We start from the raw sequence: 14,787 nt of genomic DNA, 5'->3' as shown, positions 1-14,787 counted from the left end.
TTATTGCTCTGATACCCTGGATGAAACTGTTGTCCATGCAGCATGTGTGTGTGTTTTTAATATAGTTTGTGTTGTCAATGACTACCCATGTCTTATTTCTAGAGAAAGAGATGGCAGCTAAGTATGTTGTAATGGTTGGTATTTTCTTAAAATTAAATGGCTACCTTCTCAAAAATCAAATGCCTGGATCACTTATATGGTTTTTTAAATTATTAAGTTCTTATGTTAGTTCAGAAATCTATCTGTCTAAATATTTATCAACTATAACATAAGTATGTCATATTTCATATAATTATGAAATCAGCGGACTAAAAATTAATTTTTGTTATATGACTGAATGGTTAACAGTTTTGACATTCCAGGTTAATGATACAATAAGTCAGCAATATCTGCCATCAACAATTAAATAGGAAAGTGCATGATGCATGTTTCATAAAATTCACCAAATCACCCTTTGATTGTTTGCTTATTATGTTGTTCAAGTTAATCGCTTAATGCATTAGCACTTTCTTTATAGGGAACAACTACTGAAACTGAAATGAGAAAGAGAAGATCAAGTTCTTTCCATGTTTCCATGGACTTTCTAGAAGATCCTTCCCAAAGGCAAAGGGCAATGAGCATAGCCAGCATCTTAACAAATACAGTAGAAGGTTTGTAACAAATTCCATTTCCATTTCAATCAACTTATATTGTGCCATTGGAAACAAATCTTTCTATTTGTGTGTTGGAATCCTCATTCTAAAGAGAAAGCAAGAGTGATTATTTATTATATGTGCTCCTATATTCTGGGAGCTTTAAAAGTTTATCTATTCTAAATAATATTGAACCCTAAAGACTATTTTCTGAACTGTATGTGGTAACTCTGAAAATACACAGTACAACATTCTGCTGGGGATTTTTAATCCCATTAATCATAGCGACTGAGATTCTAAGTGTGCCAGCAGCACTGTCCCTTTTAGCCTCATCCTAAATACTCTCAAGATTGGCCAGGAGAAGAAGATCATTTTCACAAAATAAAAACAAATCAAAGGATGATTCTTGGACCACAGCGCTAACACTGACTACTTGACATTGACAACATAACCAGTCATTAACATCAGATTTTACACAATATGTTTCCCGAAGCATGTTCCTACTGATTTCATTTAAAAGATCAATCACTTAACTTGAGGTCAGGTGCTGAGCCACAGTGTCAATGCATAAGTGGAAAAAAAACTCTTTCTTCATTACCTCTTCTCTGTGTGTATGTCTGGTGTCTCTAGGTGGCTAGAGTAAATCCTATAATTTTTTTAAAAAAATTATTTTACCAAGAACAAATGAGTTTGATTTTGTAGCAAATGGAAGTGTACCAATTACTGAAAATAAATCTAGTGGATCTAAATAAATATTTGTGGTTATAGAATAAATCTTTCAGTTGTTATTCTTACTCTTTTAAATCCAGAACTTGAAGAATCCAGGCAGAAATGCCCACCTTGTTGGTATAAATTTTCCAACATATTCTTAATCTGGGACTGCTCTCCATATTGGTTAAAGGTGAAGCATATTGTCAACCTGGTTGTGATGGACCCATTTGTTGACCTGGCCATCACCATCTGTATTGTCTTAAATACTCTTTTTATGGCCATGGAGCACTATCCAATGACAGAACATTTCAATAATGTGCTTACAGTGGGAAACTTGGTAAGCATATTGGAAGGTAACTGTGTTCAGTCTTTTTAGATTTTTCTGTTTAAGAAACTCTTCTATTTAATAATTTATGGCACTTTTTCAACCACACTTCCTGCCTCCTACTCCATCCTCAGGGACATTATATCTAGCTGAATTTCTACTTTTACCAAAAGCAATGTTCCTTTATATCCATCCATGCAAGAGGTGAGAAAGAGAACAGTAGGTATAGATCCCAGGTATTACTTTTAAAAAATCGATAGTGATATTTACAAATTTTAATGACACAGAAGTCATTCATTGCTTAAGAACACTCTTTTAAAAAAATGATAGTATTTGATTTTCCCTAGGTATAGAAGTCCAAAATAAAACTGTGGATCTTTTTCTTAATCATTATCGTTGCAAGAATAAATATAACAACTATAAAATGTCTCCAGCTTGACTGCTTCCAGGATCTGTGTAGTCTATGCAATATTTCATTTATTTATTCTATATTATACCATAAAATATTGCAAATCCCAGGACATTTTATATATTGTATGATTATCAAGACTGATTTGGGTGAAGGTTGCCACTTCATTCTTTCGTTTGTGTACTTCAAAATGTAAATAATCACATTTGTCAGCTGACTCCAGTCAACTCAAGAATATTAGAAATATTAGGTTTTATTTACTGAAAGGAAGAGCATGGAAATGTGATGTATGCATTTTTCATAATATATGCTTTGAAGTTGAGGATTTGTTTGTTTGTTTGTTTAGTACCAGGGATTGAACCCACTTAGTGTTTAACCATTGAGCCACATCCCCAAACCTTTTTAGTATTCATTCTGAGACAGGGTCTCACTAACTTGCTTAGGACTTCTAAGTTATCTCAGCCTCCCAAGCCACTGGTATTATAAGCATGTACTACCATGCCTGGCTCAAGGTTTAGGATTTTTTTAAATTTATTTTTTAGTTGTAGTTGGACACAATATATTTATTTTTATGTGGTGCTGAGGATTGAACCCAGTGCCTCGCATGTGTGAGACAAGCGCTCTACTGCTGAGCTATAGCCCCAGCTCTGGTTTAGGTTATTTGATGGTTAAAAAAAAAAAAGTAACATCCTTCAATGTATTATTTATATTTATAAAAATCTACTTTTATACTATGGAAGTAAAGTTATTTTTTTCACGTGTAACAAAATAATAATGATAGTATAGTGCACACACTGTGACATGTATGAACATGTATGACAACTGTCTGACTTAAGGAAAATGTGTATAAGCTTATAGATAAAATGAAACTGTGTGTGAGCAACATCTCATCAGTAACTGTGTTGTACAAAATCTGGAGAAAATGCAGTTTGATTTAATGACAAGAACACTGCCAAAAGTAGAATATTTGCACTCATATCTTAGTTTTGTCATCTTAGAGTTGTAAGCTATTCAGAAAGTCATTTCAACCATCTTGTGATCTTAATTTCCTCTGTATAAAGAAATAATTATATGGCATCCAGTTATTGGGAGTTCTGTGAGGATAAAAAGTGAAAAAAAAGTATATGAAAGTCTTTAATAAACTATAAACTACTATATGCATTTAAGTTAGTAATGGAATCTTTGGAAAAGTAGCATAAACCTTTTGTTCTAAGAGCAGATTTATGTTACATTCTTTCATTATCTGATGGAACTAGAATAATTTTGTTTTGATCTTAGGTTTTCACTGGGATCTTTACAGCAGAAATGTTTCTGAAAATTATTGCCATGGATCCTTACTATTATTTCCAAGAAGGCTGGAATATCTTTGATGGTTTCATTGTGACACTTAGCCTGGTAGAACTTGGGCTCGCCAACGTGGAAGGATTATCAGTTCTCCGTTCATTCCGATTGGTAAAGCAAAACAAAAGAGCAACAATAGCAAAAACTTTTCTAAAAACAGTGTTATAGAATAGTTCTGTCATGGACTTTACCATACAACCATTAGCCTTTCAAGTTCATATCTTTGTATTGTCAAAACTGTTCTTAAGTGAAAATATATATATATATATATATATATATATATATATATATATATATATAGTCCCACTTACTATTAAAAACCTTTATTCTAAAAAGCATAATCAGGTAAAATTGAATATGCTACCCAGTTGCCATTATGACTAATTATTGTTTCTAATGATTACTACAGTTAATATTTTCATTTGTTAGAAACATTTTTAATGAAAATGCTCCACCTTTTAATAATAGGCTGAAAATACAAATAGACCTATGTAGCAGTGGATGACAATCAGTGACAAGATGTACATGCCAAACGTTTTACCAGCTCTACCACTGGAAAATATATACCCATCAAAAAAGAGAAAATTTGTAGGACCAAAAAACAAGTCTGTTAATTAATATATATGTCCTTGCAAATTAAGGAAATAATAGTCATAAAAATATTCCAGTTTCTCAGTGAAGGTGCATTCAGCTATATCAATGACCTGAAGTGGCATTAATGAATAATAAATATTTTTTCCTCTACATATATCAGGGCTCAATATGATTTTACTTAGCATACTATTGACAAATGAGTATCTTTCAGTAGAGATCATTCAGATTCAGTTGTTAATATTACAGTTTAAGGCATGAGGTATCTCAGAGCCTTCTTTGTAAAACAAATTAAGAAAAGTTATTTCTAAGTAATCATTAAAAATTCACTCTCAGAGAAAATGATGTAACTGTTTAAAATATGGGATAAATAGAGTCTTCCTAGAGGATCCAAAAATTAGTCAGGAGCACTAGAGGATAGGGCAGTACCAGTGTTTTAAGCGATTCAAACTTTTATGGGGCTGGGGGATGCTGGGGATTGAACCCAGAGCCTCACACATACTTGGTAAGTGGTCTCCCACTAAGCTAGACCTCAACCCTAAGAGACTCAACTTCAATCATCATTTCTTGGTAAACCTCAACATTATTAAATGCTTGTAAAGAGCATAATAATATGTATCATTTTTTTCATTTTTCTAGCTCCGAGTTTTCAAGTTGGCAAAATCTTGGCCAACATTAAACATGCTAATAAAGATCATCGGCAATTCAGTGGGGGCGCTGGGAAATCTCACCCTGGTGTTGGCCATCATAGTCTTCATTTTTGCTGTGGTCGGCATGCAGCTCTTTGGCAAAAGCTACAAAGATTGTGTCTGCAAAATCGCCAGTGACTGTAAGCTCCCACGCTGGCACATGAACGATTTCTTCCACTCCTTCCTGATTGTGTTCCGTGTGCTATGTGGAGAGTGGATAGAGACCATGTGGGACTGTATGGAGGTCGCTGGTCAAGCCATGTGCCTTACTGTCTTCATGATGGTCATGGTGATTGGAAATCTAGTGGTATGTATCCACTTAAGATACACATTTCAGAAATATATTAACAATATAACAGAATGGTCATTTTGTCCCCAAAATTCTTATGATTATTAGTTCTAAATATATCTTATCTCAGAAATATTTATACCTTCAGTTTGAAAGTATCACAATATAGAAGTAATCTACAAAATTATACTCAACTCCATTATGTCAGTCATTTTATCACATTCATTATATGAATTGCAGTAGAGGGTCACATTGAAGACAAGTCTAAAAGACTATTCTGGAATCATTTTACAAATTCAGGAACAAGGGAGGAGGAAGTCTATATCTAGAGAGAAATCTACAATATGTTATACATAGATTATACATACATATGGCAGTGGATGACAACCAGTTATAAGATGTGCATGCAAACACTTTTCTTAATGTTACCTCTGGAAAATATATAGATCCAAATCAAAAAAGAGTAAGTTCATAGGGTTATTAAATATTTCCACTAATTCAGATATATGCTCTTGCAAATCAAGGAAAGAACTATAGTCATAGAAAAGGTAATCATTTACTTCAAATCATGTATAGAAAAAAAAAAAGAAAGTAAGTAAGTAAGTTAGTTAGTTCAGCACTACCTTCCAGTATTGGACTAACAAGCGGTGCGTTTCAGTGTTCCTACTGACTATGCCATTCATTTTCTTGCTCACTGCAACACATAACACTCAGTCACACAATATCATATGGTAACTGCATTAGCCAACAAATTGTCTAGAGGCTCTAAGTCAAAATAAAGAATGGCTAGTGATGCCATTCTTTATTTTGAGATTGCTCTAATGGAGTAATTCTCTCTTAAAATTGGAATATAGCTACTTATAGTATGGGAAAATATAAATATATTTTAATAAATATAGAAGGAGACCAATAGGGTAGAGGAAAGGAACCAGGGGAAGAGAGGAGATGGAAAGGGGAGGTACCAGGGAATTAATTGACCAAATTATGTTATGTGCTTGTATGAATATGTCACCATGAATTCCACTATTATAATTATAATGAATGAATAAAAAATAATTAATGTATGTTTGTGTGTGTATATATATATATATATATAATATATATATATATAATATATATATTCCAAGAGGTACACACATTAATGTGCCAGTCCCACCAAAATAATACAAATTATTTATAAATAGTTCTACTAATTAGTTGATAAGGAGGTATGTATAAGAAATGCAGTATGATTAAGATACCTATTTTAAGCCCATAAGCCCATAATCCTAAATTTGAGCCATTTGAGTGGTGATTTTGCCTTTATCCAATTCAATATCTCTAACAAAAAAGAAGCTACAAAATAAATATTTAAATGCATAACTACAAACATTAATTATTTTATATTTAGAATTATATAATGTACACATAAATTTGTTTTTTTATACAGTTTTAAATTAATCATATCTTAGGTTAGCTCATTCAACTTCATTTACAAGTGGGAAAACTTGAAAGCTGTAGAAAACATGTCTTTGCTTAAGGATGCATAATTAAATACTTACTAAGCTAAATCACAAATTCAGAGCACCCACGTTGGGATTGAACCCAGAGCTTTATGCCTTGAAAGCACACACTCTACACTGAGCTGCACTCCCAGCCCACCCAACTCCAAACAAATATGCTGTCATGTTTCTGTTTCATCTAATTTTAGAACATGGAGGTTCCTACAATTATAAGTTGTCAAAATATGCTCTTCACTATATTGAGGTGAAAATATAATCATGTCTATTTTTTTAAGGTCCTGAACCTTTTTCTGGCCTTACTTCTGAGCTCCTTCAGTGCAGACAACCTTGCAGCCACTGATGATGACAATGAAATGAACAATCTTCAAATTGCTGTGGAGAGGATGCACAAGGGAATAGCATACGTAAAAAGAAAAATATATGAATTTATTCAACAGTCCTTCGTTAGAAAGCAAAAGATTTTAGATGAAATTAAACCACTTGATGATCTAAACAACAAAAAAAACAGTTGTATGTCCAACCACACAACAGAGATTGGGAAAGATCTTGATTATCTTAAAGATGTTAATGGAACCACAAGTGGCATAGGAACTGGGAGCAGTGTTGAAAAGTACATCATTGATGAAAGTGACTACATGTCCTTCATAAATAATCCCAGTCTTACTGTGACGGTACCAATTGCTGTAGGAGAGTCCGACTTCGAAAATTTAAACACAGAAGACTTTAGTAGTGAATCAGATCTGGAAGAAAGCAAAGAGGTAAGATGCTATGGACATGGGTAGGTATAAATTTATATATGTGTATGTGTGTGTATGTATTATGTTGCCTATGTTTATGATTATATATTTTCCATCTAGAATTCTTAGCCATGACTTAAATTTTTATTTCATTGAGGAACCAAAGATAAATTGAAGAATAGTATACTAAGGTGTGGGTTTTCCCATCTTTAGGTTATTTGTCAGATGGATTAGTGGATGATACAATGAATGAAAAAATAGAATCATCATAGGACTATTTAATCCTTACAATAATCTAGAAGGGAATATATTATTATAACTTTTTAAATAATAAAGCTACTGTAGGAGGTTTAAAGGATGCATAACTGGTAAGGGATGGAGCTGAGACTTGGACTTAAGAGACTTTGTAAGTTTTCTATGTCTTCTATTGCATCACATTAGCTCACATACATGAAAGAGACCTATAGCAACAAGAAATAGTCTTTACAGCTCCTCTCACTAAAACTGTATTGTCCTTTGTTTTAGTCTACGTTGTCTACCACAGCACTATGCCATACACTGAGTGGTTTAAACAACTGAAATTTATTTTCTCACAGTTCTGGGAACAGGAAAATCCGAAATCAAAGTACCAGTACAGCCAATGTCTGGTGAGGTCTCTCTTCTGAGGTTGTAGATGCCACCTTCCCTCTGTCTTCACATAGCCTGTCCTCAGTGCATGAGTATGAGAAACACTTCTGGTGTTTTTCTTCTGCTTATAGAACACCAGCCCTATTGAATTAGAGCCTGAACCTCATAGCCTCTTTTAGCCTTTATCACCCTCTCACGGGCCCTGTCTTCAAATATGGTCACAAATGTAGGGGTTGAGCTTGAACATTTGAATTTGGGGAGACACGGTTCAGTGCTTGAAAACCTTCTTAAAAGTAGTAAGCTAAAACTCCAATGTACATACAGACTGTCCCTAGTGTACAGAGGTTTGACTGTTTTCCAACTTTCCATTGGTGTGAAAGTGGTATGCATTCAGTAGAAACCATACTTGTAAGTTTGAATGTTGATGTCCCACTGAGTTAGCAATATGGAGCCTCTGATGATGCTGGGCAGAGGCTGGGCCTCAGGCAACCCTCTCAAAAGATTAAACAGCTGATGCTTGGCAGTGTGCTGTATAACTATCACGTTCAGTAGCTTAGGTGTACTAAATTAATTTTCAATTTATAATAGTTTCAACTTAATTATGGGCTATTGGGATTCAATTCCACTGAAAATTGAGTAGTATCTGAATGAGATCATTCAAAAGAAGTCGAAAATAAAGTGCCTTCACTTCATTTAATGTTTGGAAATCTAAAAGACAGTAAAGTTCCCACCTTTGAATCTACATGTCTAAATATTTTAAAGGATCTGATATATTTTACTAGGAGCACAGTTTCACTAGAATATCACTCTGTCCAAGGGAAACTGCATTTCGTTTTAATAGTTGTCCGAGCATATGACTTACTTTTGATTTATTAAGTATGTCCCTTTAAAGATGATCCTAGCTTTTATACTGAGTCTCTGAATAATCTAGGTCTCATTTTCTACTTTTAGGAGTAGGGGCATAATATTAGAACTAGAAGCTACTTCTGGAACTCCAGCCTTAGGCTTCTTAGTATTTCAGTTTTGTGCAATGAAACAGGGGAAAGAAAATAGCTCAGGGACATATCAAGAGATATGTCACATTTCTCTGGATTCAGGGGAGAAAATGATAGATTATTTTTGTAAAACACTGTGGGGTTATTCAAGATTTTTAATTTGTACATTGTCTTCGTTCAAAGTTTGTTCATTGAAGGACATGGGTTCGGCTAAGGAACCAGATGGAGGCTGATTTTTGAAAAAATAGTTATCTTCATATTTAAAAAGTTGGTTCCAAACCTTTTTCTTGTAAGTATGGTGTGCTGATTATGCTGCTGAGCTCCAAGTTCTGAACTAATGACTAAATAAATTTGGAAATATTTTTTCCTAATATAGACTTTTTAGTATTCAACCCTTAGAGCTAAATTCAGTGTGTGATTAAACTAATAGTTATTACACGTTATCTGTTGAGTTAAAAAATAAACTATTTCATTGCAAAAACCATCCATAGCAAATATTCTTCCCGCAAAAATTTAACATGATTACACAGTTTATCTGTTTTTGTTTGTACTGATCGGGGTTGAAAGGAATACTGACCTCTTTATAAAGTGACCATCCACTGAACCACTCTAGGAAATTCTATTTCTTTATACTTGGTGACATTTCATAGCTTAGAGTACTGCATAAACTGCAATTTTTAATGTTATGGTAGTAGAAATTTTAGAGATGCAATGTGTCTTAAATTATGAATCATCACCTAATTGAAATTGAAAACTCAATTTTATTAACCAGTAATTTTAAAAATTTTAATGAAATAAAATGGAGTATTTCAATGGACCTTACATGTTAAAAGGAGGAATATTTAAAAATGAAGATTTTGTTTCACTTGAATGCATTGTTTAATGAATCATTAAACAATGAATCTTTATGCGTGTAGAGCCTGAAGTTCAGTTTTTAAATTAGAGAAACACCATTTCAGTTCTATAAGGGTATTGATCATAAAGCTTTTCTGACCACAACAAGAAGGGTCACTTCCGTTTATGGTACCAACAGATATAAGGCATTGAGTATGGGTAATAAATAATATATATCCAGGCTCATAAATTTTACAAAGTACCATAATACCTGTAAGCATGCAAATCTCTTGTTTTATGTCATGATCTGTTTGTACATGTTTAGTATAGAATAGGCATTAAGATCAAATTTTTCAGCTTCCAACTCTTCTAAAAAGATTTATTGACATGTAACAATTGTACATACTAATGAAGTACATGCACAAAGTATACAGTGATCAAATCAGGGAAATTAGCATATCCATCACGAATTTTTATTGTTGCTTCGTTGTTGAGAACATTCAAAAATCCTCTATTTGGAACACACAATGCATGATCATTAGCTATAGTTTCTCTGGATCAGAAGGAATATCAGAATTTATTTTTCCTAACTGACTAACATCATATTCCTTAACCAGTGTTTCCAAGATTTCTCCTCCCTTCTCTCCTAACCTCTGGCTACCACTACTTCGCTTTTAATATCTATAATATTCTTTTTTATATTCCACATATGAATGAGATCATGTAGTATTTGTCTGTGTCTGGTTTATTTCACTTAACATAATATCCTCCAGGCTCATCCATATTGTCAAAAATAACAGGATTTCCTCCTATCTACTGACTGAAAAGGATTTAATTGTGTACATACCATGTTGTCTTTATCCATTCATCTATTGATGGACACCAATGTTGATTTCATATCTTGGCTACTTCGAATAGTGGTGTCATAAACAGGAGTAAAGACATTTCATAAATGAACTGATTTCATTTCCTTTGTATATATGCCTTTGGATAGTATTGCTGAATCACATGATAGTTCTATTTTTAATTTTGCGAAGAATCTCTATACTGTTTTTCATAATGACTGTACTAGTTCAAATTCCCACCAACAATATATAACAGTTTTTCTTTCATCAAATCCTGGGCAGCATTGTTACTTTCAATCTTTTTGATAATAGCCATTGTACCTAAGGTGTATGTCACACAACCTTGACTTCAAAATATACTGCAAAGGGGATGGGGATGTGGCTCAAGTGGTAGCGCGCTCGCCTGACATGCGTGCGGCCCGGGTTCGATCCTCAGCACCACATACAAACAAAGATGTTGTGTCCACCGAGAACTAAAAAATAAACATTAAAAATTCTCTCTCTCTCTCCTCTCTCCTCTCTCTCTCTCTTTAAAAAAAAAAATACTGCAAAGCTATAGTAACTCAAACACCATGGCATTCACATAAAAACATAGACCAATGTAACACAATAGAATGCCAGAAGTAAATCAGCTAACTGATTTTCTACAAAACTGCTAAGAGTGCACAAAGAAAATAGTCCTTTTCTTTGACAAATGGTGCTAGGATAAATGGGTATCCACATGCAAAAGTATCAAATTTGACATTTATGTCTCACCATATACAAAATTCAACCCTCAAAATGGATTAAAGACTTAAATTTATGATCCAAAGCATGAAACTTCTTGAAGAAAAACAGAGAAAATGATACATGACATTGTTGTTTTCGACTAGTATTTATTTTGACAGAACTTCAAGACCATAAGCAACAAAATCAAAAATAAAGGTAATTGCATCAAACTAAAGATCTTCTGTATCACAAAAGAAATAAACAGAGTAAAGAGACAATCCATGGAATGGGAGAAAATATTTGTAAATTATATGTTTGGCAAGGAGCTGATATCCAGATTGTATAAGGAATTTAAAAAAAAAAAAAACCTCAACAGCCAATAATAATAATCCAATTAAAAATGGGAAAAAGACAAAATAGACATTTCCCAAAATATATACCAATGACAGACATCAGACATATGCGTAAAAAACATTCACTATTACTAGCCATCAGGGAAATGCAAGTCAAAATCACAATGAGAGACCACCTCTTCCCCATGAGAATGGCTGTAGTCACTTGTGCATAGAACCATGTTGAAGGATTCTCTTCATCACACTTTCTCTGATGGGAACATACTTAAAATTATGTTTTTATTTCCCATGATTCTGGATCCCATGTTTCTCTTGATTCACTTTCATATTGAATTAGATTTTGTTGTTTTCATGTTTGTTAGCCATGTTAGTGACTTTATCTTTGACTTCTAAGAAAGTAATAATCCCTTTCATAATTTTTACATGAATTGCAGTTGAAATGCAGTTATATCTGATTCAACTGAAATTTTTAGAAATTTTTAGAAACATTTATTGACCCCTACTAAATTTCAATTTCATTATATCATTCTTATATCTAGTTTTCTGCAAATATTCTTCTGGAGATTACCATAATGGTCCAAATTTCCTGACTCTAACTTCAACATTTCTTCCTTCTTGATCAGAAATAAACTCACAAAAAATTATTTTTCCTCATTGATTCCTCAGTCTTATATTGTACTCTGTTCATCAAAGCAAGACATATTTGTAAGATGTTCTGCTTTTAGATGAATTAAACTGATGGAAGATGCCTCCACCAAATAAGGAGTCTTTTTTTCACATGTTTTTTTTATTGGTTCTTTTTAGTGATGCATGACAATAAGATTCATTTTGACATAATCATAAAAGCATGGGATATAATTTCTTCTAATTCAGCCCCAGGACTTCCGCTTTCCCTCTCCTCTTCTATTCCCCTACTATACTGATTTCTGATGTATACTTAAAGTTTTTTTTAAATTAGTGTCTTGTGGGTGTCCATAATGGTGAGATTCACTGGTGTGTATTCATATATGTACATAGGAATGCTAGGTCAGATTCATCCCACTGCCTTTCCTTATCTCATCCCTACTACCTTCCCTTCATTCCCCTTTGTCTCCTCCACTGATCTTTCTTCTATTATTTTTTTATCCCCCCACCCTTATTTTTAATTAGCTTCTGCATATCAGAGAAAACATTCTACCGTTGACTTTTGGAAACTCAGTTATTTTACTTAGCATAATAGTCTCTAGTTCCATCCATTTACTGGCAAATGGCATAAAGTCATTCCTCATTATGGTTGAGTAAATACTCCACTGTGTATGTATACTAATACTATGTATTTCATACTAAGAATGCAGTCTTTAGCATACTAAAGAAATCATACTATTTTGGATCTTTCTATTTTATTTTTTGTTCTTTTTGGCTATCTTCATAATTCAGCAATTTAAAGAATATACTAAATAATAGGGGATGCTAGTAAGCCACGATTCTGAATTTTATATGTGAACATAAAATACATATAATTATATATATAGTGTACAGGTATAATACATATAATATACATACTTTTTCATAAAATGGTGACTCGATTATTAATGTGATTTTCCATGTTGGAACAATGTTGACTAAAATATGTTACTCCTTGTCACCTCTATTAGACCTCTTCCATCTGAATATGTTAACATTTTAATTGCCGAATTCAGTAATGACTCTTATCCTCTATGAATCTCTATAAAGCCCCTGAAATTATATTCATTCCTTGGATTAAATTTAGAAGTGATAATTATTTATTATCATAAGTTTGTGCATACTTTATGCATGTGAGGCCATAATTATAATGTTTTTGGTTAAAAAAATTATACTTGAGCCAGATACCAGGAAATTTAATTCCCTTAGTCTCCTACCATATAACCCTGCTGGCTGTATAATTTGCAATTTTCATATATATATATATATTTTTTTCAATATATATATTCTCATATATATGTGTAATATATATATATACATATTATATGTATATATAATATGTATATATATTATATCTCTTTGGATTATCAAATGTGGTAATAAATATGATGTGCTTAGAACAATGCCTGACATATAAGTATTCACTAAATTACTATTATTATTACTATTACTACTACTATTATTTTGGTATGAGGGATTACCTTTAGGGGCACTTGACCACTGAGTCACATCCCTAGCCCTATTTTGTATTTTATTTAAAGACAGGTCTCATCAGTTGCTTAGTGCCTCACTTTTGCTGAGGGTAGCTTTGAACTTGCTATCACCTGCCTCAGCCTCCCAAGTTGCTGGGATTACAGGTGTGCACCACCATGCCAGCTACCATTAGTATTTTCACTAGTAGCATTCCAACACTGCTGGAGTAAATTTTCTTATAAGAATTATTAGTAACATGTTTGACTATTTAACCTTTTCTTGTTTGCCTTTTTCCTTCTGTAATAAATTGTTTTACAGGTTTATCTGGAGACAGTATGTTTTGTTTTGTGTGTGTGTGTGTGTGTTTGTTGTTGTTAAATTTTGAACTGTTTTGATTACTCTTGATATGGTAAATGACTTAGATATTTAAGAAAATTACTTTCCTGAAGCACAATTAGAAGGAATATATATGCAAGAACCTAGAAACATGAAGCAACAGCACATAATATGGACACAATTAGTAGTGGACTTGCTAAGGTATGAAGTCTAGGGTATGAGGCTAGAGATGGAACTAAGGAGCACATGATCTCAGCTTACAGAAAACCAAGAACAGACTAATGAGAAGAGACAAGCAAAATGAAAGCTCACATTTGTTTTGCCTCCTCTTCGAGGAGTACACTCACACATTCTGTCTTCTTCTCTTTTTTTGTTTCAATTAGTTAACTTGACAGTACAATGATCTTGACATATCATACATTTGAATCAGATGGGATATAATTTCTCATTTTTCTGAGTGTACAGGTTGCAGAATTACATTGGTCACGCAGTCACGTATATACACACAGCAATAATAATGTCTATTTTATTCTGCTGTCCTTCCATTGCCCCCTTCCCCTCCCCTCCCTTCCCGTCACTTCTCTCTACCCAATCTAATGTGACACACTCATTTTTTATTTCCTCACATCGTCATACATGTATTTTGTATAACGATGAGGGTCTCCTTCCATCTTCCATGCAATTCCCCTTCTCCTTCCCTTTCCCTCCCACCTCTCTTCCCTACCTA

The 14,787-nt window shown here is 33.3% G+C and overlaps 1 protein-coding gene across 3 annotated transcripts in view; it reads left to right on the top strand.

Moving 5' to 3' along the window:
* The window catches only part of Scn1a (sodium voltage-gated channel alpha subunit 1), an 86,987-nt gene that overhangs the window by 37,262 nt on the left and 34,938 nt on the right, over nt 1-14,787 (top strand). For all 3 annotated transcript variants that reach the window (XM_077798670.1, XM_026411092.2, XM_077798665.1), the window contains exons 12-16: nt 518-650; nt 1,442-1,680; nt 3,356-3,529; nt 4,649-5,005; nt 6,765-7,247. In XM_077798670.1, the coding sequence (XP_077654796.1) occupies nt 518-650; nt 1,442-1,680; nt 3,356-3,529; nt 4,649-5,005; nt 6,765-7,247 (1,386 nt within the window). The remainder of the gene's footprint in view (nt 1-517; nt 651-1,441; nt 1,681-3,355; nt 3,530-4,648; nt 5,006-6,764; nt 7,248-14,787) is intronic.

This window comes from Urocitellus parryii, chromosome 1, assembly GCF_045843805.1.
Source record: "Urocitellus parryii isolate mUroPar1 chromosome 1, mUroPar1.hap1, whole genome shotgun sequence".
Classification (NCBI taxonomy): Eukaryota; Metazoa; Chordata; class Mammalia; order Rodentia; family Sciuridae; genus Urocitellus; species Urocitellus parryii.
This window is presented reverse-complemented; position numbering and strand designations above follow the sequence as displayed.